Below are 26708 nucleotides of genomic sequence, written 5' to 3'. Positions count from 1 at the left end.
TTAATCTACTGATCTCTTTCTTGATACCTTCCATTGCTATTATGCTTAGAAAGTCATTTCTCACCAAAATAAAAATGTACAAATGCTGCTTTTAATTTTTATGATTTTTAACATTTGTTACTCTATCTTAATTTACTTTCATACAAAGATGAGGAACACATAATGGCACCACATTCTAGATATCAAGTTACATACATGAGACTCCATTTCTAGACTGTCTACTCTGTTCCATTTAAATGTCTACCAAATATTACATCAGTATGACATTGTTTCAAATACCACAGCTTTATCAATACATTTTTAACTTCTGGTGGAACAAGCCCCACAACATTATTCTTGATGGACAAACTCTAACCTAGTTTCACAGAGCTGTAAGATGGGTCTATGCCTATATCATAAGCTTGCTATGAGGTTTTAACAGAAAGCACCTAAATGAAGACACCTGGAAACTATAAAGAACTGCATAACTAAGTATAAGGTGCTACTTATATTTGACCACAGTATTATTGATGGCTTCTTCAAATAATAAATTCTCAAGCAGAGGTAAAAGTAAAATCAATAAAATGGAAGCTTACTAGTTACAAAAGAATACTTTTATGTCACACAAATACCAAATGGACTCAACAATGTTATAAACATTCCATAGGTACAAAATATTACTTCTAGCTCATTTGAGAGGAAAAGGAAAAACAAGTTGGTGTGTGTTTGCTAAACAAAAAAGAAAAGGGTGGTAAAGTGCTTCTTCAAGCAAGATTTTAGTTTCTTAGAGCTGTGTGACGGTTCATAAAGCTAGTTTCATGAATACAGTCCATTTAATTGCATTTCTTAACTGCTTTAATTAAATTTTACAGAACAAAGATATTGACAGAATAAGAATACAAACCAGAGGACCATTCCCCCCCATCAAAATGCACATATTAAATATATTGCCTGTCCTGACACAGGAGGAATTCCAGCAACAGAAAACATTACCATTCAGGGAAAAAATAAATATTTTACTAAGACAAATTTAGCAGGCCCTAGAATACCTTTATGATTCTCTGTACCATGATTGATCACCTGTATGGTACAGAGAATCACACAATTTTTTACCCAGTAGTAGGGACATTACAGAATATCTCTTCCAATCCCATCAATTGGACTAAAGCTCAAAGCTAGGTCCAAAAAACTCGAATTTTTGGTTCAATTAAATTTTAAACTTACTTTAGCAAATTAGTGGTTTCTTGTTCACTGTCTTGAGTTGTATCCAAAGAAAAAGCATCTGAGAGTTCGGATGAGTCTTGTTCTTCTGTTGGATGTGTCTGGGTTCCCAGGGAGCCACTGAAAATTTCTCTCTCCCTTTTGATCCCTTCTTCATGATGGTCACTGGGATTCTGTAAATTTTTCTCAGTTTTATCATGGTCATCTTTGAAAGAAGACTGCTTAGCTTCTCCTAGAGACGATTTTCCTGAGATATTGAATAAGTTACCAAGAAACTGAAAAAAGCTTTCCTTTGGCTGTCTGTCACTTTCTCCTATTTTGGTATCTGACGTGGAACTGGAAAGATCACATGCCTTTTTGGGATCTTCCTGAATTGGAAAAGTGACTGGCTTCTCAGTGTGGTTCCTTTTTTCCTCACTTTGGAGAATCTTTGAAAACAAAACAGACAATAACAAGCATCATCATTTAAATAAAGCAGACTGAGAACTATTACAAAACACACTCTGTAGACACCAGGGATACATCTGTGAATAAGACTAATGGCTTCCATCCTTTGGGCAGTTCACAATCTACTGAAGAACATTGTAAGCATGACCTTTAAAAAGCTATAAGGTAAATGTCATGAGGGGAGAAGTACTGCACACATGGGAACCCAGAACAGGAGTAACTAGTCCAAACCAAGGTAACTTGGGGAATGCTTCCTAGGGAAAGTGCACTCTTTGAAGGGGACAGAAAAAGTGACTATGTGATGCTTATGCATCTGTGTGTGTGTTTAGTGAGGTTTCAGCTCCTAAGGGAGTTTAATACGACTGGAGGTTAGGGTATGAAAATGACAGCAGTGAGAGGTAAATATGTAGAGAGAAGAGACCACAGTAAACCTTATGTGTACTTAAATTCAGCCTTTATTATTACAGAGCTAAGGGAGAATATTTCAAATACTTGGTACTGTAGATAAGAGCACCTCAACAGACCTCATCACTTCCGCATTATGTTAACCCATGAAGCTGGCACAATATGTAAAATTATTCAAGAAGATGAGGAAAAGACAGTAACACGGTACTTCAATTCAGAGAAAGAGCCCACTTGTGGGCCTTCAAGGTAAAATATTAACATTTTGTATCAAGTCCTGATACATAATGTTAATACAAACCACGGATAGCGTCTGGCATTCTTGAAGACAAACACTTCCAGAAGTCCATTTTGCCTGCTCATAATTCAGTTACTGGTAAAACAAACTCACATTAATGCATACTTTGTGTAAGGAAAAACAGAGCTGCTATATCAAAGAGCATGTTGGCATTCCACTTTGCACTATTTCCAGATTCTAAAAAGCTTTAGGCCCATGAGCCAACTCACCCTGCCTTCCAAACATGCTCACTCACATCCTTGTAAGAAGAATGCCCACCTTACAGTATCTGCCACTGGTTATGCTCACTAGCACTTATAAAAGAAAGGTCGCCGGGCGCGGTGGCTCAAGCCTGTAATCCCAGCACTTTGGGAGGCCGAGGCAGGTGGATCATGAGGTCAAGAGATCGAGACCACCCTGGTCAACATGGTGAAACCCCGTCTCTACTAAAAATACAAAAAATTAGCTGGGCATGGTGGCACATGCCTGTAATCCCAGCTACTAAGGAGGCTGAGGCAGGAGAATTGCCTGAACCCAGGAGGCGGAGGTTGCGGTGAGCCGAGATCGTGCCATTGCACTCCAGCCTGGGTAACAAGAGTGAAACTCCGTCTCAAAAAAAAAAAAAAAAAAAGGAAAGGTCAAGTGTGAGCCAGAAACAATCAGAAGACCAAGGCAAAACCACCTTAGGGCACTGCAGGTTCACGTGACAATATTTTGTCTTCAAGAAGGCAAGAACATCACAGTTATAATGTCATTCTTTCACCTCATTCCATGTTTTGGTCCAAGTTCAAATTAGTATAAAGAAGTATTTAACCACTAAAAAAGATTCAGCATGTGAAAGGTTGAGAATATGTTTAGAAGCTATTAACTCAGCAAACTGATTGCAAGCAAACTATCTAGATCTATATACATGTATTTTTTCTTTTTGACACAGAGTCTCTCTCTGTCACCCAGGTTGCAATGCAGTGGTGTGATCTCGGTTCACTGCAACCTCCGCTTCCTGGGTTCAAGTGATTCTTCTGCCTTAGCCTCCTGAGTAGCTGGGATTATAGGCATGTGCCACCACACTTGGCTAATTTTTGTATTTCTAGTAGAGATGGGGTTTCACCATGTTAGTCAGGCTGGTCTCGAACTTCCGACCTCATGATCCGCCTACCTCAGCCTCCCAAAGTGCTGGGATTACAGGCGTGAGCCGCCTTGCCCAGCTCACAAGCAAACAATATTTTTAAGTTTGTTCCTACCTTCGTGTCAAAGGGGATTTCTGAGTAAGCACATGACATTTTTTGATGTGTTAGGATTTAATATATCTTGTGAGCCTCTACATTTAGAATATCAACAGCCTTCTGGAGACACTACAGATCTCACCTCTCACCAGTTTCAACTACAATTTTAATTCCACTTGTCTCCACTTCACCTGTCCAACGTTCTGCTCATTCTGACAGCTGGCACTATAAGTCACCTGTGCCCTCTACTCATATAAGCAGCATAAACAACCTCTCAGTTTGGCAGCAGAAGACACGCCAGTTGACATTTTGAAAATGGTCATTTATATGAAAGATACATATTTTTGTTAATAATTTGATTTGCAATTTTTAGCCTCAGTATTTCTCCCTGGGTCAAAAACAACATCGGAACATGATAAGAACAGTGTTTAGATCTTTCTATAAGTAGTATGAAGTGGCTGCTCATCTTATGTAGCCACTTGAAGAAAGTAAACTACAGGCTGCTCATTAAAATATCATAAATACTCTTAAAATGCTTTAGAAATTTGCAAAAGAGTCTTATGTAATCTAGGCAATGGTTTAAAAGAAGAAAAATGAACAAGATCACCACTTTCAACTTCATTAAAATGTCAAAACAGTAATTTTTGTCAAAAAATGTATTTATCTCACTAATATTTTTACTTGCTCATTCCTTTCAAAGTGTAAAAGGTTGCTTTCCAAATGAGAAAGATATATTTTGTGAAATTAATAAAAGATTTTACATTTAACCTTTTAAAGTTGTATACAATTTTTTTAAAAATCATGTTTCTCCTTCCCCTCAACTATCTGCTTCGTTGCTATTCCAGAATCCTTATAAGTTTACTAAAGAGTATTTTTAGTTCCCTTAAATGTTTTAGTTGATTAATTTTTCCCTCATAATCTTATGAGAAATGTATATTAGTAACTAAAACACCTTCAACAACAAAAAAGTTTCTGCATTTACAAACAAAACCAGATGAAAAAATACACTGCTATTCAAAGTAAACACCTGCAATAAATTATGTATTTATAGAATTAAAATTTTAAGTTTGATCCAAAGAAGCTATTCTTCATCCTCAACCTGGACAAGTTCAGCCTGCCTACCGGCCCTCATTATGTGGGCCCTATATCTGTCTGCCAACAGGACTGTCTACCATTATAACGAGGAGTGAGCAGAATGAAAGCACTCAGGACTCAAGCAAACACTAAGAAAATATGCATTCTAGTTGCTCTCCAAGATTTTGGTATAATATATAACATATGAATGCTACTGATGAAGGCATATGAATCTTTGGAATTTTCAATGTTTTTCTTTCACGTTCAATATGTTGTAACGCAGTACCCCTAGTCCAAATGCATTTATCTGTCTACTCTCTTTGTTACGTTAGGTCCCAATACAACAAAATACAGAAAAGCATTATGTATAGTGATTAATAAGATTTAGCTGCAGTCTTCAAGAAGCTTATAATCTAGGAAAATACTCATCATTGTATTAGTATCACTGTGGGGGGCTCATAAGAGATATGTACACAATGGAAGCCATAATTAACTAGTGGGGATGTAGAGAAATGATCTTCTTTGCACAGAAGATAACATTTGAGCTTAATTCTGAAGAGTGTTAAGAGCATTCTAGACACAAGCCATGGTGCACACAAAGACACATAAGTTTGAAATATGTTTACCACGGCATAGATGTGGCTGAAGAAGATTGGAGCACAGAGGATAAAGAGTTTGATAAGATACCAGTTAGAAGTGCTGTAATATGGTCACAGATAGCTGAGTTATCTAAATTGGACAACAATTTGAGTAGGTAAGCAAAAAAAAAAAAAAAAATAGAAAAGAAAGGACATGGAAAAAAAAAAGGGAGGTGAGAATTGGGGCTCTGGGTGAAAGGAAGGTAGGGCAGCAAACTATTTAGTTGTCAAACATGAAATTTTTGGTCCCTTGATACACAAGTTGACAGTCTGATATAAACAGAAATACAACTGAAGAATGCAGTTTAGCAATACACAATGTATGCAGGAAAAAAAGAGTAATTACCAAAAGAGCCCTATAGAAAAGATAAATAGGCAAAAACAGTGAAAAGAAGAAACCAGTGAAAGAGATGGAGGTCAAAACCAGGCCAGGTTAGTCTCTCTAGGATACCACAGATCTCCAAAGAAATAAAGAACACTTCAAAAGGCAGATGGGAGTAAAGAATGCCAAACGGCACTGTGAGCTCAAGGAAGATGACGAATATCCTCCTCATTGGTCTTCTAAAACATCAACCACACAGCCACTTTGGGAATTTTGCCTTTGGTTTTCTCTCTTCTTAGAATGTTCATCCCCCAGATACCGATATGACTTACTCTTGCCTCCTTCAGACCTTTACTTGAAAGCCACCTCGTCAATGAAAATTCTCTCAGCATGATCTAAAATAGCAGACCCTGCACTGTAAAACTGCCAATCCTCCTTGCTTTATTTTTTCTCCTTGTACTTACTATTATAGTAAATACACACACATCACATACCTACAACATTTAATATGTGTTTCTTCCTTTAGGATGTAACATCCACAAAGGCAAAGATTTTTGTCTATTTTACTCACTGCAGAATCCCTACCACCTTGAAACATGCCTGATAATACGAGGAGCTCAAACGTTTCTCAGTGTAATAGATGAAGAAATTGAAAAGCCCTAAGAATGCAGGAGAAATAGTCATAACAGTTCAAGAATTCATAAGTTCAGTCCAAAACCTGAGGTGCTAAATAGTGAGTAGCTAGCAAGGAAACAGGAATAGTCAGAAGTAGACAGGAAACCTTTTCAGAGATTTTATACTAGATTTTGTCAAAGGCGTTTTAAGTTCCAAGACAGAACTTACTGCATCAGCTACGCTTGTTGGAAAGGGAGTGACTACGGTATAAAGGGATGGATGACAGTTTCCAGAAGGAAAGGCAGGAGGTGAGGATATGAAGAGAATAATATAATTCCTAATGCTCCTAATAAAGACAAACCATTAACATTGGAGAGAAGGACATTTTCTCTACCAAGTAAAGTGGCAAGGAGAGTGGCTAAAGCCTTATAAATTCTGTAAGTGAAAAGACAGTAAGGTCCAACAAGTGGCTCTGACCTCAGTAAAGTGAAAGGGGAGGAAAGCTGAAGAAAAAACATAAAGGTAGAGCTAAGATTTGGGTTCTCAACATTTAGAGCATTTGAAACAATGTTTCTGGGGAATCCAACCCCCAATGAACAGGTTAAAACTATGTAAACAAAAAAGGAGGTAGGTTCAATGTAACTTTAAAGTATTTATTAATTCAATGAGTAACCACAAGACACTACTCTAGGTGTTTAGATGCAACAGTGAGAAATGCACCAAAATCCTTTCTTTTATGGAACCCACATTCTAGTGATGTCTGAACTTTTTTGCAGGTCTAATTAGCATTATTTTGTCACCTCCTTAAGCAGCCTTTGGCATGTGATGGGTGTTGTGGCAACTGGTATAGCAAACAAGATCAACGTGTAGACAATGCTGCCCTGCCCCTTGAGCAGTGAGACTGCTAAGCATCACATGTGCACTACCCCAACAGGGCCCAAAAACAGGCTGCCAGGAGCCCGACACTACCAGTGACTGTGGCCTCTTCATCAGTAGAACTGAATGGCATACACGCACCACCCAGAAACTGGTAACAGGCCTGCCAGGTGACTACTGTCACTGATGATACTGCTCCTAGCAAAACCAAGCCATATCACTGTCTCCACAGACCCACATAGTCAAGGCCACCGAGGCACTCACAGATGTTGACAGCCAAAAAAAAAAAAAATTATATTGTGACTACTCTACTGTGCCTAACTAGAACCAAATCCAAAGCCAGACACCCTGTATGACATCTACCAGAAAAAATCTTTCCCTACAAAAGCTACTCCATAAAATTGAAGGAGATACTCATTCCACCAGATGTAACAATGCAGGGACACATGAAACATGAGAAAGCAACAAATGTGACACAAAGGAATACAATAATTCTCCAGTGACAGACAACCAAGAACGGAAGAATCTATGAAATGCCTAAAAAAGAATTCAAAATAATGATCTTAAGGAAATTCAGCAAGATAAAAAAAAATGCAGATAGACAATTCAATAAAATCAGAAAAACAATCTATGATATGAATGATAAAGTCAACAAGATAAGTACCATAAAAAAACAAATCTTCAAGCTGAAAAATTCAGTGAATAAAATATACAATGGAGATTATCAATAATAGATTAGATCAAGCAGAAAAAACTTCTGAACTTGAAGAAAGGCTTTTTTAAATACTTCAATCAGACAATAAAGAAGAAACACTTTTTAAAATGATCCAATCAAACAATAAAAAGGAATAAGGAAAGCCCAGGAAGAAAAGAGATGGGAAAAGGCATAGAAACCCTGTTTAACGAAATAATAGCTAAAAAGTTTCTAAGTCTTGGAAGAATATAGACATCTAGATCCAGGAAGCTCAAAAGTCCTCAAATAGATTCAACCTCAAAAGGTCCGTCCCGAGGCACATTATAGTCATAAGTCAAAAGTCAATAGAGAATTCTAAAAATAGAGAAAAGTGTCAAGTCACATACAAACAAATCTCTATCAGAGTAACAGCATAACAGCATATATCTCAGCAAAAACCTTATTTTCAAGAAAAGAATGGAATGATATATTCAAGTTGCTGAAAGAAAAAAAAAAAACTCAACTAAAAACATCATACCCGGCAATACCATCCCTCAGAAATGAAGGAAAAATAAAGTCCTTTCCAGACAAACAAAAACTGAGAAAATTCATCACCACTAGGTAGACTTTAAAGAAATGCTTAAGGGTGTCCTACATTTGGAAGCAAAACAATAACTACCATCATAAAACTATAAAAGCATAAAAGCATAAAGCTCACTGATAAAGAAGATACATAAATGAGATAAAGTAATCAAACCTTATCATGATGGAAAACCACAAAGATAAGCAATAAGGAACAATGCATATATACAAAATGATCAGAAAATAATTAACAAAATGATAAGAGTAAGACCTTATCTATCAATAATAACCTTAAATGTAAATGGTTAAATTCCCCAATGAAAAGATATAGCTTATCTGAATGAATAAAAAGCCCAGGACTCAACTATATACTACCTACAAGAAACTCACTTCACATATCGAGACACACACAGAATGAAAGTAAATGGATGGAAAAAGATATTCCATACAAATGGAAGCCAAAAACAAACTACAAGTCAAAAACTGCAAAAAGAGACAAAGGAGGTCATTATATAATGATAAAGGGATCCATTCAGCAAAAGGATGTAAAACTTGTAAATATATATGCACTCAAGACAGGAACACCCAGATATAAAAAGCAAATAGTATTAGACCCAATGGGATAGACCCCAATATAATCATCGTTCGGAACTTCAAAATCCTACTCTCAACTTTGGACGTATCTAGACTAAAAAAAAAAAAAAAAAAAAAAAACTTTAGGAAATAGCAGATTAAATTTCACTATAGACCAAATAGACCTAACAAACGTTTATACAAATAGCTGCAGAATACACAGTTTTCTTATCAGCAAATGGAATATTCTTCTGAACACACTTTAAGGCCACAAATTAAGTTTCAACTTTTTTTTAAAAATGAAAATCATACCAAGTAATTTTTCTGACCACAATGGAATAAAACTAGAAATCAGTAACAAAAGAAACTTTGGAAGCTGTACAAATACATGGAAATTAAACAATATGCTCCTGAATGACTAATGAATCGATAAAAAAGAAGATAATTAAAAAATTTGTTTCAACAAATGAAAGCAGAAACACAATATACAAAAACCTATAGGATACAGCAAAAGCAATAGAAGAGGAAAGTTGATAGCAACAAACATCTACATCAAAAAAAAATTTTTTATTTCAAATAAACAACCTAACAATACACCTCAAGAAACTAGCAAAGCAAGAATAAGCCAACCCCCAAATTAGAAGAAATAATCAGAGCAGAAATAAATGGCATTCAGACTAAAGTTTAATACAAAAGAGCAATGAAACGTAAAGTTGTTTTTTTATAAAAATAAAATTGATAAACCATTAGACTAAGAAGAAAAAAAAGACCCAAGTAAAAGCAGAATTGAAAAAGGAGACATGACTGATACCACCATAATACAAAGGATCATCAGGAACTTTTATGAATAATGATACGCCAACAAATCAAAAAAACCTAGAGGAAATGAATACATTCCTGGACATATACAATCTACCAAAATTGAAGCAAGAAGGAATTGAAAACCTGAACAGACCAATAATTAGTACCACAGTTGAATAAGTAATAAAGTCTCCCAACAAAGAAAAGCCCAAGACTGCACAGCCTCACTGCTGAATTCTAATAAACTGTTAAAGAGCACCAATTATTCTCAAACTATTTCAGAAAAATGAAGGAGACAGAATTCTCCAAAAATTCATCATGCAAGACCATCATTATCCTGATACCATAACCAGACATGGGGACACGGACACACACACACACACACACACACACACACACACACACACACACACTACAGGCCATTATCCTACAATAACAAGATGCAAAAATCTTCAATAAAATACTAGCAAAGCAAATTCAACAGCACATAAAAAAGATTGTGTACCACGATTAAGTGGAAATGATGCAAAGAGAGTTCAACATACACAACTCAATAAACATCATATCAACAGAATAAAAGATAAAAATCTTTTAATCATCTGACACAGAAAAACATTTGATAAAATTTATTATCCCTTCATAATAAAAACTCTCAACAAATAAGTATATAAAAATGTATCTCAATGAAATAAAAGCCATATATGACAAATCCACTGGTAACATCATACTAAATGTTGAAAAGTTAACACTTTTCCTCTAAGATCTGGAATAAGATAAGGATGCCACTCTTACTACTTTTATTCAATATAGTTCTGGAAGTCCTACCCAGAGAAATCAAACAAGAGAAAGAAATAAAACACATCCAAACTGGTAAAGAGGAAGTCAAACTATCACTGTTGGCTGATATGGTCGTATTTCTAGAGAACCCCAAAGACTCATCCAAAAAGCTCCTACATCTGATATGTGAATTCAGAAAAATTTCAGGATATAAAATCAATATATACAAATCAGTAGCACTGCTACACCCCAACAACGACCAAGCTGAGAAACAAATCAAGAACTCAGTCCATTTTACAACAGCTGCCAAAAACAAACAAACAAACAAACAAAAAAGCCTTAAAAAGATCTCTACAAAGAAAACTACAAAACACTGCTGAAAGAAATCATCGATGACACAAACAAATGGAAACACATCCCATGCTCATGGATGGGTAGAATTAATATTGTGAAAGTGTCCATACTGCCAAAAGCAATCTACAGATTCAATGCAATTCTCATCAAAATACCATCATCGTTCTTCATAGAACTAGAAAAAACAATCTTAATATTCACATGGAATAAAAAAGAGCCTGCATAGCCAAAGCAAGACTAAGCAAAAAAACAAATCTGGAGGCATCATGTTACTTGACTTCAAACTACACTATAAGGCTATAGTTACCAAAACAGCATGGTACTAGTATAAGATAGGCATGCTGACCAAAGGAACAGAATAGAGAACCCAGAAACAAAGCTGAATACCTACAGCCAAATGATCTTCAACAAAGCATACAAAAAGAAAGTGGGGAAAGGACATCCTATTCAACAAATTGTGCTGGGATAATTGGCAAGCCACATGTCAAAGAATGAAACTGAATCCTCATCTCTCACCTTATACAAAAATCAACTCAAGATGGATCCAACACTTAAATCTAAGACCTGAAACCATAATAATTCTAGAAGATAACATCCATAAAACTCTTCCTGACATTGGCTTAGGCAAAGAATTCATGACCAAAAACCCCCAAAAGTAAATCCAACAAAAAACAAAGATAAATACATGGGACCTAATTAAACTAAAAAGCTTCTGTATAGCAAAAGAAATAATCAGTAAACAGATAACCCACGGAGTGGGAGAAAATCTTCACAAACCATGCATCTGACAAAGGATTAATATCTGGAATCTACAAGGAATGCAAACAAATCAGCAAGAAAAAACAAATAATCCCATCAAAACGTAAGCTAAGGACATGAATAAAAAATTTTCAAAAGAAGATATACAAATGGCTAACAAACATATGAAAAAATCCTCAGCATCACTAATTATCATGGAAATGCTAATCAAAACACAATTGTGATACCACAATATTTAATTATGGTAAGAATGACCATAACTAAAAAAATTAAAACATCATGGATGTTGACATGGATGTGATAGAAGGAGAACACTTTTACACTGCTGGTGGGATTGTAAACTAGTACAACCATTATGGAAAACAGTATGGAGGTTCCTTAAAGAACTAAAAGTAGATCTACCATTTGATCCAGCAATCCCAGAACTGGGTATCTACCCCGAGGAAAAGAAGTCATTATATGAAAAAGACACTTGCACTTGCATGTTTGCAACAGCACAATTCACAATTGCAAAATCATGGAATTCGCCTAAATGTCCATCAGCCAATGAGTGGATAAAGAAAACGTGTGTGTGTGTGTGTGTGTGTGTGTGTGTGTGTGTGTACACACACACCATGGCATACTACTCAGCCATAAACAGGAATGAAATAATGGCATCTGTAGCAACTTGGGTGGAGTTAGAGGCCATTATTCTAGGTGAAGTAACTCAGGAATGGAAAACCAAACATCATATGTTCTCACTTACAACTGAAAGCTAAGCTAGGAGGATGCAAAGACATAAGAATGATAACGGACTCTGGGGACTTAGGAGGAAGAGTAGGAAGACAGTAAGGGATAAAAGACTACACAATGGGTGCAGCGTACACTGCTTGGGTGATACGTATACCAAAATCTCAGAAATCACCACTAAAGAACTTATCCCTGCAACCAACCACCACCTGTGCTCTCAAAACTATTAAAATAATTTAAATAAATAAAAATGGGCAATTAATCTGAATAGACATTTATCAAAAATGACAAATAATCAACAAGTATATGAAAAATGCTCAACATTGCTAATTATCCAGGAAATGCACTTGAAAACCACAATGAAATACCACACCCCAGTTAGAATGGCTATTAACACAAAGACAAAAAGTAGCAAATGCTGGTGAGGATGCAGAGAAAAAGGAACTGTTATATACTGTTGGTGGGAATACAAATTGGTACAATCATGGAAAACAGTATGGCGGTTGCTCCAAAAACCAAAAATAAACTACTATAGGATCCAGCAATCCCACTTCTAAATATACATTTAAAGAAAAGGAAATCAGTATGTCAAACAGATATCTGGACATCCATGTTTACTGCAGTGCTATTTACAACAGCCAAGTGTGGAATTAACTTAAGTGTCCAGCAACAGATAAATGGAAGAAGAAAATGTGGTTTATGTACACACAATGAAATACTATTCAGCCATAAAAAAGAAAGAATCTCCATCATTCGCAACAATGCAGATGAGCCTGAAGGACATTATGCCAAGTGAAATAAGTCAGGAAGAAAAAGAAATACTGCATGATCTCACTCACATATGGAAGCTAAAAAAGTTGATCTCGTAGAGGTAGAATGGTGGTTACTAGAGGCTGGGAAGGGTAGAGGAGAGGGGGATAAAAAGAGGTTGGTTAATGGATACAAAATTTAAGCTAGATAGGAATAAATTCTAGAGTTCTATAGCACTTTAGGGTAACTATAGTTAACAATTATTTATTGTGTATTTTTAAATAGCTAAAAGAAAAAAAATGGAGTGTTCCTGTGAAATGATACATGTTTGAGGTTATGGATATGCTAATTACCCTGATTTGATAATTAAACATTATATGCATGTATCAAAATATCACTCAGTACAGCATGGATATGTGCAATTATTTCTCAATTTTTATGTGTCAATTTTTTCAAAGCACCTGAGTAGAAAACACAGAATGGCCGGGTAATTCTTCCTTTACTGTCTCTAGCCCCTGACTTGGTCCTCCTTTCTACCCCAGACTTTGACTTCATTGTGCACAACAAAGACACCCTGACTCCCCACCCCACCTGGGTTCCTTGGCACTCTCAACTCAAACGCCCCCCACTTCCACTCCCCACTTTCCTGTCCATTTCACTAACCCTCGCCTTCGTCTTGACACATAACTGTGCCGCCTCGGACTCTGCAATTCAGGCATTCCCCAGTTTTCACACCTGCTCATCTTTCCAGCTCCTTTACCCAATTGTCCTGGGTGTACCCATAACACCAGTTCTCCTGCCTCATCACAACTTCTGTCCTGATTCTTACTCTGTCCATTTCAGTTCCCAAAAATGTTCCTATCTTTTCTATCCAGATCTCAAATACGGCCAATTACCTCAAAGCCTCTTTCTTTTGCTCCTTGGTCGTGCCTATCAGGAAAACTTCAGATTTCTCTTTTCCAAATAGGTGAATGAGTCTCACTTTAAACATGTGCAGGGATATGCAGAGCTATACAGATTCAGGATGCCAATCATTCATGATTTACAGCTCCAGCACAAAATCCGTCTGCAACCCCCCATTTTTCACAGCAGCGATTTCAACCCTTTCTCATATTCTTTTAGCCATCCCCTCAACTATCCCATTTATTTGCTCAGAAAACTATCAGAAAGAGTATGTCAGAAGAGCTCAGAAAGTCTTGTTTTTTTCAGAGAGACCCTCCCTCACAGTCCTGACTCCACCTCCCCTCTACCTACATCACAGCAGCAGCAGCAGCAGCAGCATCTAGCCCACTTCCTTCACTGGCCGTTGCAATGAAAGGAGGAATGATTCCACCTCCCAAAGCTAATTCCTCCACTAGGCACCAGTTCATAATCCTTGGTGTCCCTCAGGAACCTCAGTTGCTGATCTGGCCCTTCTGCGAGCTTCTACCATTCAAAAGTATATCTAGGGACAGGCTTCTCCTTTGTCCTCATCACTAAGCTCCTTAGAAAGGAGTTACCAACCCTCCCCGTCTTCTTTCCCTTTACTCCCATCACTTCCTAAGTCCCAATAATCAGGCTGTCTCCCCAATAATGCTAACCATGACTTTTCAGAGATACCATTCTAATGACTAATCAATCCAGTGAACTGTTCTTCTGTCCTGATCTTATATGATGTGTCTGCAGAATGTGAGACTGAATCTCTTCCTGAAAACCATTATTCCTTTAGATTCCATGGGATCACTCTGAGGTTTCCCTTCTGAATATTCTTTCCATCTCTTTCCCATTCACTTATTATAGGCACCCCTTATGTAACACACTCCTCTAATTTCCAGCCTAGACCAGCTTTTCCTGCATGCCCTTATGAAATCTATTTCCCACAGACTCGAATATTCAAATGATCCTCATATTTGTATCCCCAGCTCAGACTCCTAAACTGTCAACCAGACACCTGTCTCCATACCTGGGTGCTTTACTGGACCTCAAACTCAAAATATCCCAAACTGAACTTGGCCATGCTGTCTCATTTTTTCCTTCTTCTAGAAGGTATAAAATTCCCACTTGTTAAAGTCAGACAAAACATCGGGACACCATCACCAAGACCTTGCCCCTAGCATAGTGTTATCAGTGGTCTAACTGATAACATCTGTTATCAGTTCCACATCTGTTATCCCTCACGCTATTCTCCAGACAAAAGCCACAGCAATCTTCTAGAAGCCAAATATGATCATTCTTAAAGCCCTCCAAGCCAGGCATGGTGGCTCATGCCTGTAATCTCAGCACTTTGGGAGGCCGAGGTGGGCGAATCACCTGAGGTCAGGAGTTCAAGACCAGCCTGGCCAACAAGGCCAAACTCCATCTCTACTAAAAATACAAAAATTAGCCGGGCATGGTGGCAGACACCTGTAATTCCAGTTACTCAGGAGGCTGAGGCAGAAGAATCGCTTGAACCCGGGAGACAGAGGCTGCAGGGAGGCAGAGGTTATACTGCACTCCAGCTTGGGCAACAAGAGCAAGACTACAACTAAAACACACACACACACACACACACACACACACACACACACACACACACCACCCTCCAATGGCTGAGTTTTGCCATCAGAATAAAATCCAAGCTCCCTGGCATTGTCCTCAAGGTCTTGGTGGATCTAGCCCCCGTGCCTTACTCTAATTATATCTCTCACCACTCACAATGCTTGCAATACCTACTGTCTTCATAAACATGACTATTCATTCTCTTCTCCTTCCTCTCTCCCTTCCTACCTTTCTCTTTCTCACATTATCTTTGCACAGTGCTATTACCACTGCTGGGACTTATCCCTTGTTCTCTTTGCCTGGAAAATTCCTTCTCCAATTCAAGTTTTTCCAGGATGGAAATTACATTTACGTTCTTCCAGTGTGTAGCTCTAACATCCTATGTCTCCTTTGACACCACAGGATATAGGGAAACAATAATCTTACATACGTTCACCGTGAATAGGACTATTACCTAAATTATTCACAGTTACTAAAATTTGGCATTCATAAACTAAAACCCACTCCTTATTAAATAATTCTAGTTAATGTTCTACTAAGACATCTAGCCGCCACATATTACTTGGAAAAGTTGCCAAAAGTTGAAATTCCACCACCAATACTTGATATACCCGATTTTGAGAAAAATGCTTTATCAATTTATTATTGTTACTATCTTGAGTTATAGCTTAAATTATGTTTTTTGAGATGAAGTCTCTGTCACCCAGGCTGCGATGCACTGGTGCAATCTTGGCTCCCCACCTCTGCCTCCCGGATTCAAGTGATTCTCCTGCCTCAGCCTGCCAGGTAGCTGATATTACAAGCACATGCCCACCATGCCTGGCTAATTTTTGTATTTTTAATAGAGATGGGATTTTATCATGTTTGCCAGGCTGCTCTTCATCTCCCGATCTCAAGTGATCCATCAGCCCCAGCCTCCCAAAATGCTGGGATTACAGGATGATGCTAAAATCTTAAAATCAGTGCCTTTAATAATGGATTTCATTTGTGGTGGACTGTCTGATTAACTCCTTAGTGACTACTGATATATATTCATATCAATATTTTTCAATAAATAGATTTTACAAGTTATGTTAAGGTATAAAGAAGAACTGTTTATACTCCTATTGTTAAAGTAATGTTGCTTCAAAGATAACATCAGATCGTTATCACAGAATTATTCTTTTCACTAGATAATGACAACAGGCAAGGTATGTGGGCAACCACTTTGCCTAAATGTAGCTGGTTATGGTTTAAAATAACAAGCTATTTGCAACTTTTATATCATCATAAAGCATCATAAGCATCAGTGTTAGGATCAGTTCTAAGATGTAATTAATAAGTTATTACTAAGATTATTTTTAAAGCTAAAATTTTACCTTCTAAAATTGTTCTGGTATAGAATCAGAGTTATATCTGGGGTGTTACCTTCTCTGTTTTCAAATCCATATAATTTTTAATAAAGAGATATATATAGCACACTAAGTGCCCTTAACCACGGTGGGTGACCCAAAACAGTTACCTCTCATGTATCTCAGAGAAAACATATGGGTGAAAATGCTGATCTAAATAAGAAAAGTATGAGTTATACCATATAAATGGGTATGAATATGAAGGAGGGGCTGTTGACGGGCCTTAGTGCAATGAGAAGGGAGGTAAAATACTAGATTCATTCCCAGGTGCCAAGATTGGGTAGTGTGGTGGTACCTCAAGAAATAGCAGGAAGTTAAAATTGTTCAACTTTGAGTGTGTCAAACTATACTCAGGGACATCTGAGAGGAGAGGTCCATCAAAGAGCTGGCTTTATCACCCTGGAGCTCAGAAGATATGCTGGGGTAAAGGCACATACATGAGCTACTCATTGGCTAAGATGCAGGTAGAAATCAAATCAACCAGGGCAGGTATATAAAGTGAAAAGAGAAAGGAACAAGAAAAGGAATGAGAAGAAAGTCATTCCCTCCTGTTACGATAGAAGTATTTCAGCAAAAGCACGGGGCCAGAACAATAAATGCTTTCGATTCTCTAAGAGCTTTCTGGGGCCCACTCTCATGTTCCCGAATCCATATTTGACACCTATAAAAGCAAACTTTCTCATAAAAATCTAGAGTACATACATGATCCTTCATACTCAGTTTCCATATTGATAAGATATTCCATGATACCACAATGTAGGACCATTCCAGTTATGGATGGTACCTTACAACACAGTCAATTTAATAACTATAAGATGTCAAGTCTTCAAACTACCATCAGCCACAATGATAGGCTTAAGCCTGGCAGTCCATTTGGTCATGTGGACAGCACGGTAACACAGTACATTTTCCATTTCGGGTACTCCAATAGCACTCACTTTTTTTTTTTTTTTTTAAGAAGCAATCAAGAGGCAAGATTTTGACTTCCAGCTAAAGTAGAATATGGTATGCCTTCTTGTATATACCTTATTCTCTTTTTTCTTTTTTTTTTTTTTTTTGAGGTAGAGTTTCGCTCTTGTTACCCAGGCTGGAGAGCAATGGCGCGATCTTGGCTCACCACAACCTCCGCCTCCTGGGTTCAAGCAATTCTCCTACCTCAGCCTCCTGAGTGGCTGGGACTACAGGCGTGTGCCACCATGCCCCACTAATTTTTGTATTTTCAGCAGAGACGGGGTTTCACCATGTTGATCAGGATGGCCTCAATCTCTCGACCTCGTGATCCACCCGCCTCGGCCTCCCAAAGTGCTGGGATTACAGGCGTGAGCCACCGCGCCTGGCCACCTTATTCTCAAACATCATACAGTATCAGTATTTCAAATATCTGCTTTCTATACTATTCATCCAGAATAAATTACCATTTTCAAGCAAAGATTTACAGGATTTCTACGTTTTAGCCAGACTTTGTATGGCAAGAAGGCAATCATTTTACTGAGTACCTACTTTATGTCAGGCATTGTACAGTACTTTACATGTTATCGCAGTTCACTCCAAAACACCTCTATGAAATATGGACCCGCCCTACTACAGATCAATAAACCAGGGTTCAGAGACATTAAATACATTTCCCAAAGTTACCAAGCCACCACCTGGAAGATCTGGGATTTAAGTCCAGGCATATCTGGTTACAAAGACTGTGTTCTTTCCATCATTACACATGTAATTTCAAAACTATGCCAAGGAGGTGCCAGGAATGGCAGAGGCAGAGAATAGGGGCTGACTGTGAAGCTCCAGGCAAATCATTCCCGCCATCATCAGGAAAACATGTTGTAATCTATTTACATGTGGGGTTGCAAGTACAATGGCTGTTGGGGTAGGGGAGCTCTTTGTCTGAAAAAGAGACGTATAAAAATCTGTGTGTTAAACTAACATGATATTGCTGCAACTATTTGCATTGCTGAGAAAAGAAGACAGTAAGCAGCAGGAGCAATGGTGTATGCCTGTCGCAGTCCCAGCTACTCAGGAGACGGGGTGAGCAAATTGCTTGGGCCCAGGACTTTGAGGCCAGCCGGACATAGCAAGAACTGTCTGTTAAAAAAGAAACAGGCAAGGCACGGTGGCTGATGCCTGTAATCCTACTACTTTGGGAGGCCAAGGCGGGTGGATCATGAGGTATAATTTTATATAAGGCAGATGCCATGCTATGGAGAAGATGCATAATAATCATTGATGTATGAGGCCCGGGTTGGAGGCTCTATAACCTGTGGTCCAGGTATAATCATTTTATTTAGCTCACGGCTCATATCTAGAAAAGGACTTGGTGACATAGTTCTTTTTATGTTTTAATAGGATTTCTTTTTGATAAATGAAGCTTATAAATATAGCTTATAAATTCAGTACACAAATGGGAAGAATCATGGCACATAATTCCCTCTGAATTCTCTTGCCTCTGTTCATTACCATTGGGAGTTGTGTCAAGTGACTTAACCTGAGATTCACTTTGATCAACTATATAAAAAAGGATACAAATTCTGCTTAACACTGGATAGAATATACACATTGATTTTTTTTTCTCTTGAACAAAATACTCTAAAATGACAGCAAAAGGGTGTGTTTTTATTTTGTTTTGTTTTAGTTATAAGTACAAAGACAGGAACAGAATAGATGTAACAGCCGATACAGTTTGAATGTTTGTCCCCTCACATTGAGACATAGTCCCCAGTGCTGGAGGTGAGGCCTCCAGAACTCTCATGGATGAGAGGCAGAACTCTCATGGATGGCTTTGTGCTGTCTTTGCAATAGTGAGTGAGTTCTCGTGAGATCTGTTTAAAAGCGTGTGGCAGCTCTCCCCTCTCTCTCGCTCCTGCTCTTGCTATGCGACATGTCTTCTCCTTCTTTGCCTTCTGCTGTGATTTTCACCAGAAGCCGAGCAGATGTTGGTCCCACGCTTTCTGTAAAGCCTACAGAACTGTGAGCCAATAAAACCTCTTTTCTTTATAAATTACTCAGCCGCAGTAATTCTTTACAGCAATGCAAAAATGGCCAAATACAGCAGGCAAGATATTTCAGAAAAGGTTTAGAAGGCAAAAGCAGATGAAGGCATAGTAACTGAGCAGAGAAAGCTTCTACCTAAGTGACTGCAAAAAGGGACTCTGAACCTAAGGGGAACAAAACAACTCATCCCACAGGTAGTCTGAAATGACTCTGGATTTGAAGATGCTACGTACCACTTAAGGCAGTGTCAGACGTGGGGTTAAAACTAAGCGTTTGCTTGAAAATCTTCAAACTGAGTAGTTGAGCCCAAGGGCTCTTCCTTCACCCAGACAGTAAGACAATCCTCCCTACTTTCCACCACCAACACTCCCAAGAAAGAATAAAAACAAAAAGCTAAAAAACATTCTCTGAAGATATTAAGGCTTTTGGAGAAATTGAATTTGAGATCAAAGGAATATCCACAGAGAAATGTCTGGAACATTGATAATCGGTCTGGAGCGCTAGATGGTAAAGACATAGGAGCCAAAAGATGACATCAATAGATTGGAAGCTATTACTTCAGAGGACTGACACTGAGGAGAACTGCAAACTTTGAGAAACATCTTCACGGAAAACTATTTAGCCAAAAGAAATCAATGAAGGAAACTGAAGGAAGTAGCCAGAGGTAGGAGTGGGACCAAGAAAGGACAATATCAAAGAAGCAAAGATAAACTAAAGAAAATTTCTGAAAACGAGAGACAGGCTTGAAAAAAAGAAAAAACTGTTTCAACCGGTTAAACAGAATGAGAACTAGGGAAAGGTTGCTGCATGTGGTCAGCAAAAGGTCACTGGTGAACATGAATGTAACTGGTTTCATGGAATAGCTTTCACTCAATCAGTGACTATGTACTGAGCATCCATGACACATGTGCCAGACACAGTACAAGGCTTCCAGTGTCAGAGGGCCTGGAAGAGACACAGGAGTCAGAGCAGAAATCATTAAGAACTGAACAATGCTTAAGACAGGCTGCACAAGGAATTTAGAGGTAAAAGGTAGGAGTAAAGCAGAATAACAGACTAAAAGGAAAGGAAACCAGATACAAAAAGAAAACAAAAACATTGTTTTAAGTTTCATATATTTAAAGAGAAACACAGGGACCTGATGCAAACCAGAAGGAGCCAGAGAAGATGGAGGGATAGCAGCAGTCAAGGCAAGGCCCGAGGAAAGGCAGTAAGGCACCAATACCACCGCACATGGTGTGGTCGAGGTGGGGGCTTGGGAACTTAGCCCTGCAAGAGAGAAAGGGATAAATGTTCATCTGACAGAGGTAGAAGAGAACAGGGCATAACACAAAGTAGACATGAATGAAGCAACAGTAAGTTTACAAGACAATGGTAGAATGTGGACTCAATTTCTGGAAGCATCTCCAGAAATTAGATATAAAAACTTTATTAACATAAAATACATATTCCAGTAGAAGAATAGATGTAAATGTCAGAAGTAGCCACCAATGTTAACAAAAGAGCAAATTTGTGTAGCATGTTAAGTGGTATTTTACGTATCAAAAATTTCATGATGTCCAAAGTTAATATAAAATGATCTGTTTAAAAATACAATTAATTTTTGTAGCTCAAACTTGTCTTGCAACCAACAGTCTGACATCATCACTTGGTATCTCAAGGTCAAATACAAAAGAAGACTATATAAGGTTATGTCTACATAAATCTGTTACAGTTCAGACTCAAGTGGGAAATGCTAAACATTTTTTCTCTTATCACAGAAAGCATTATACAATTCAGGTTAACAAGATAAAAGCATGGCAAAAAAATGCCAAATTGTATTGAAGTGCTATGTTTCAGAAAAGTTCGTTAGAAAGAAAACAAATGGTATGACTTCTGCCCCTTGTTAAATGAAAAATTTTCAGTTGAGACTGTTCAAACAGCAAGATAATAAATGCTGTTGTTAACTTTTTTTAAAGGCATGGCATTTAAAAAATTGTTGACGTTACCAAAATATGTATTTGTTATGATGTCTGGTAGCAGCAGTCCCTAAACAACTGGGTCTGTGTGGCTAGGCTAAAGAAATCCTACCAGTAGCTTCCAGAAGGTTTTTTAAAAAAAGTTACATGAGCCGGGCACGGTGGCTCACACCTGTAATCCCAGCACTTTCAGAGGCCGAGACGGGCAGACCACGAGGTCAGGAGATTGAGACCATTCTTACCAACATGGTGAAACCCCGTCACTAGTAAAAACAAAAAATTAGCCAGACATGGTGGCACATGCCTGCAATCCCAGATATTCGGGAGGCTGAGGCATGAGAATTGCTTGAACCCAGGAGGTGGAGGTTGCAGTGAGCCAAGATCACACCACTGCACTCCAGCCTGGGTGACAGAGCGAGACTCCATCTCAAAAAAAAAAAGTTACATGAGCTAAAATACACAGGATATTCCAGAAACAAAATGCTATGGTATCCTTTCTATTACGGGATAACTGAGTTTCCATATGTAAGTAACTTTATAGGCCTCAATTCACAAGAGAAACGGTCTCATGACTGCATGCTATCTTAGGGGCTGAGATGCCAAAATGAAATTCTCCTCAACATACAAAATAAGGTAAGAACGGACAGAAAACCTTGTTAGCATAGCGTCCCAGCTATTACATTTGCCAAATATATTACTGATTTCACAAAGATGCAACTTTCAGAGCCTCTGTAGGTGGAAAACAGCACTACTGGAAATAAGAGGCTGAATTTATCCAAGTTTGAAAACTGAAGATTTATTCTGGTGAAGGTATGCTACAATAAACCAGCAAGTATAGGCTGAATGGGGAAAGAAGCAGAGACCAAGAGAAGAAAAGGGAGCAAGGAACCCAGGAAGGTCTGGTAAAGATCAAGAGTGAGTACAGAGGCGATGCGGGATTAAGAGATGGAATGACAAAACCAGTAACCAAAGGACCTGGGCAGTTGGAGATCTCAGAAGTAACAGACTTCCTGTGAAACAACACAAGGGCAAGTTTCATTTATTGCCTTAGAAGTAAGAGTCTTGGCCGGGCGCGGTGGCTGACACCTGTAACCCCAGCACTTTGGGAGGCCGAGGCGGGTAGATCACGAGGTCAAGAGATTGAGACCATCCTGGTCAACATCGTGAAACCCCGTCTCTACTAAAAATACAAAAAAATAGCTGGGCATGGTGGCGCGTGCCTGTAATCCCAGGGCCTCAGGAGGCTGAGGCAGGAGAATTGCCTGAACCCAGGAGGCGGAGGTTGCGATGAGCCGAGATCGCGCCATTGCACTCCAGCCTGGGTAACAAGAGCAAAACTCCGTCAAAAAAAAAAAAAAAAAAGAAGTAAGAGTCTTGAGTAGGGCAACTCAAGGCATGGAAAAACCGAAAAGGCAGCAGCAGCTGTAAAGCCCACACAATGGTAAACCAGCAGGCTGACTAACAACTGATTGCAGAAGAGAAGTAGGTAAGACATTTTATAAAACCACCAAGAGGAGGATCTAGTAGCCAGACTCACAAAGGAGGGAAGAAAGGTAAGCAAGGTGATCTTCATTTTTTCATTTCAATAAATATTTATGTTTTATTATAATGGAGAAGGCAGAAATAAAAAATTAAAACAACTTTGCCTTTATAATGTGTAATGCACTTAGGCATTATATAGTTTTTTAGAATATTAAAAAGTGCCCCATATCAGTAATGAAGAATTGAGATGACTTTTTGGTCTTTCCAATGACTACGCTAATTTATTCTGAAATCCCCAGAAAGATCAAATTTTCTCCTTGACTGTCCCAAATCATGTGAAAAGAAAGCAACTGGGACCAAAAGCCATGACTGTGGGATAGATACCAAAACATGATCACACACCTAGAAACTGGAAACATCCAATTTCTAGAAAATCACTTATGAATAAAAAGAGGGATCACAAGGTTTAGTGATTTTCGAGGATTTTCCACTAGTCGTGGTGAATTGCCTATGTAGGTGTGTAGCTTAGCTACTTTTTGCGCTTGTCCTCTTAGAGAAGTCAAGAATGACATGCAAGCTAACCAAATGCATCTAACACAGAGCAATGACATGTAGAAACAGATTATTAACTTCTACCCTCCAAAAGCACTATTACTTTACAGCATTTCAGAAAACTCATAAATACCAGAACTTCCTAGGAAGAACAGACCATGGAGGTCATGTGATCAAACTTACAGATTAGAAAACAGAGACACAAAGAAATGAAATGCCTCAGCTGCAGATCACACAGTTGGCTAGTGACAAAGCCAAGAACACCTTTCTGCACACTCCCTTCCCAGAGCTTCCCCACCGGTCCAGACTCGCATCCCACACCTCCTGATGCAAGTGTTTGACAAAACTGCTCTGTATTTCCACAAAAAGTTTTTATACAGTGTTTCTTTTGAAATGTAAAATAAGATGACAGAATCTAAAAGAATTCACAGTAATTTAAGGTATTTGCTTGACATAAAATAATATTAATTTAAAACTATACCTTTACTGCGTCTGATGAAAGTACATTTTCCTTTTTCTGACTTGTGCTCATGGGTTCATTTTCAACACTGAAAAATAAAAACCACAGTTTCTTTTGAAATTGAAAGAAAATTACTAAACTAAAATTTTTCTGTATTTAAACCCAAACTGAAAGGTCCTTTATCTTCAATGCCCAAAGACTGATACACCATGTTATACCAAGAATAAATTGATTTGAATCTCTAAACTCAAAAAAATGCATTTAAAAATTTTCATCTAGGCTTCAGATATTTGTGTGAACTCACTGTGCCTCTTATTTTCTTCTACAGATAATCAACATCACAGTAATGATATATCTGAACAAAAGCGCACCTGTGTATTACTTTCATAACACTGGCAAGTGCTAGTACTCTAAGATATTATTTATGTGAAGCTTCCCCATAGTCAGATCTTTTTTTAATGCCTATGCTGGGTGTTATTTGGAACAGAATGCATTTCAATTCAGCAAATCACTGTAAACACATAGGTCCATCTAGTGAATTCTGGGAGTATTCAAAAATTGATGTAGGTTATGTAGCTCCAAATGTGTTCCAGATGGCACCTTACAATCTGATTTCCCAGATAGTTACTTCTAACTGTTTTGTCTGGAATACCCCCTCAGATGCCTTCTGGGATGTCATTATAAAATACTTCCCCAAGACACATTTAAGATGTTTTTTTTTTAGAGACAGTCTTGTTCTGTTGCTCACGCCGGAGTGCAGTGGTACAATCATAGCTCACTGTAGCCTCTAACTCCAGGGCTCAAGCGATCCTCCTGGCTCATCCTCCTAAGTAACTAGGACCACAGGTGCATGCTACCATGCCCAGTTATTTTATTTTTTGTAAAGATGGGGGTCTTGACTATGTTGCCCGGGCTGAACTCTTGGCCTTACATGATCCTCCCACCTTGGCCTTCCAAAGTGCTGGGATTACAGGCATGAGTCACTGGTACCCAGCTTCCAGATCTAAATATTTACGTCTCTGTTTATACATTATCCTGTTTTTATACTTTCATAATCCTAGACAAATTAAGTAGCTTCACTCTAAGGATTATTGCCAAGGACTGTGTTTAGCCTTAAGGATATAAAAATGAGTGGGTCAGGGCTTTTGCAAAACTCAGTCTAGTTGGAGAGACTAATATATAAACCTTAACAAAACAGTTTCATTAGAGTTATAAATGCTAAATGAACAAAATGTTATAGAGCATAAAAGAAATGAGGAACAACCAATTTTGCCTGTCCAGTAAAGTACCCTCAGAGGAGGTGCAAAAGCATGTGGTCATAGAGAATCAGGCATTTTCCGGACACCAAGTTGTATTTGTTTGCTTTTAATATAAATCTGGAGATCAGAACTTGCAAAAGATAGAGGTAATCCTCCAAGAGAAGAGACTGAGACCAAGAGTTTGTGGATAACAGACCATGAAGACTTGGCCTGACCCGTTACAAAATTTGACCTTTGTCCTATATGCAGTGAGAAGCTTCAACAAGGGGACAAGCATAAGCAGGAGGCGGACGGCGAGTGGGCTAGATGTGGAACCGTGGTCACTGGTGGTGAGGGCCCGGGAAAGAGGAAATATCAACAGCTCAGATCAAATCAAGGCCTCCCAAAGCAGATCGGATGGAAAGAGAAGTCACGATTTATGCCATTTAGATTTTTCTATCCATAAAAGTCTGTTATTATACACAGTATCCAAGCACAAATGGTCACGGTCAAAAGACGGAAACAAAAAATAAATCATGAACACCTGGAAAATACAATGGATTAAAATGTCATAAGTCTAAGACTTTATGCAGAAACACATGGACCAAAGAGATACAGCCAGACAGACCCTTAAAGCTTCTAAATGTCAATAGCAAAAGTATATGTAAAATAAATAAATAAATAAATAAATAAATACAGCTGTGTGCTAAACACATTAAAAATTCTATAGAAAAAGTCAGGAACAAAATCAGGAACAAAACAATAGAAAACACTGTACAATACAGAATTGTAACCTGTACATGTATATAAAATAAGAATGTCTTATAGTTGCTACTTTAAAAGTAAGTTCTTACCTCTTTTTTCTATTTTACGAGTCTTTATCTTTTGCCAAAGATTGCTTACAATTCAGTTTTTTTTTTTTTTTTTAAGTAAATGTGAATTAATGTTGGTCTATTTAAGCTCCAATTAACAAAAAAACCCTGGCAAATACGTGTAAAGAAATCATGTTACAAAGATTTGGGGTATAATTAACAATAATGCTGACCT

General features: G+C 38.0%; 1 protein-coding gene and 1 long non-coding RNA gene across 5 annotated transcripts in view; both read right to left on the bottom strand.

The window, feature by feature from the left end:
- The window catches only part of CRYBG3 (crystallin beta-gamma domain containing 3), a 132613-nt gene that overhangs the window by 85690 nt on the left and 20215 nt on the right, over positions 1 to 26708 (bottom strand). For 3 of the 4 annotated variants that reach the window (XR_004268670.1, XM_032277218.1, XM_032277219.1), the window contains exons 2-3: positions 24445 to 24511; positions 1204 to 1628 (exon numbers count right to left, since the gene is read on the bottom strand). Coding sequence is in view for 2 of the 4 variants with exons in the window: in XM_032277218.1 (XP_032133109.1) it covers positions 1204 to 1628; positions 24445 to 24511 (492 nt within the window). In the remaining 2 variants the exon portion in view is untranslated. The remainder of the gene's footprint in view (positions 1 to 1203; positions 1629 to 24444; positions 24512 to 26708) is intronic. The other variant, XM_032277220.1, reaches the window with a different exon arrangement.
- LOC116551020 lies at positions 17937 to 22113 on the bottom strand. The gene is made up of 2 exons (XR_004268671.1): positions 18322 to 22113; positions 17937 to 18005 (listed from the first exon to the last, which is right to left on the bottom strand). It is a non-coding gene; the product is annotated as an uncharacterized LOC116551020 (long non-coding RNA).

The sequence above is a fragment of the Sapajus apella genome, unplaced genomic scaffold (assembly GCF_009761245.1).
Source record: "Sapajus apella isolate SASKATOON/1434 unplaced genomic scaffold, GSC_monkey_1.0 scaffold8, whole genome shotgun sequence".
In the NCBI taxonomy this organism is placed as follows: domain Eukaryota; kingdom Metazoa; phylum Chordata; class Mammalia; order Primates; family Cebidae; genus Sapajus; species Sapajus apella.
Note: the sequence above shows the minus strand (reverse complement) of the source record. Positions and strands in the feature narration are given on the sequence as shown.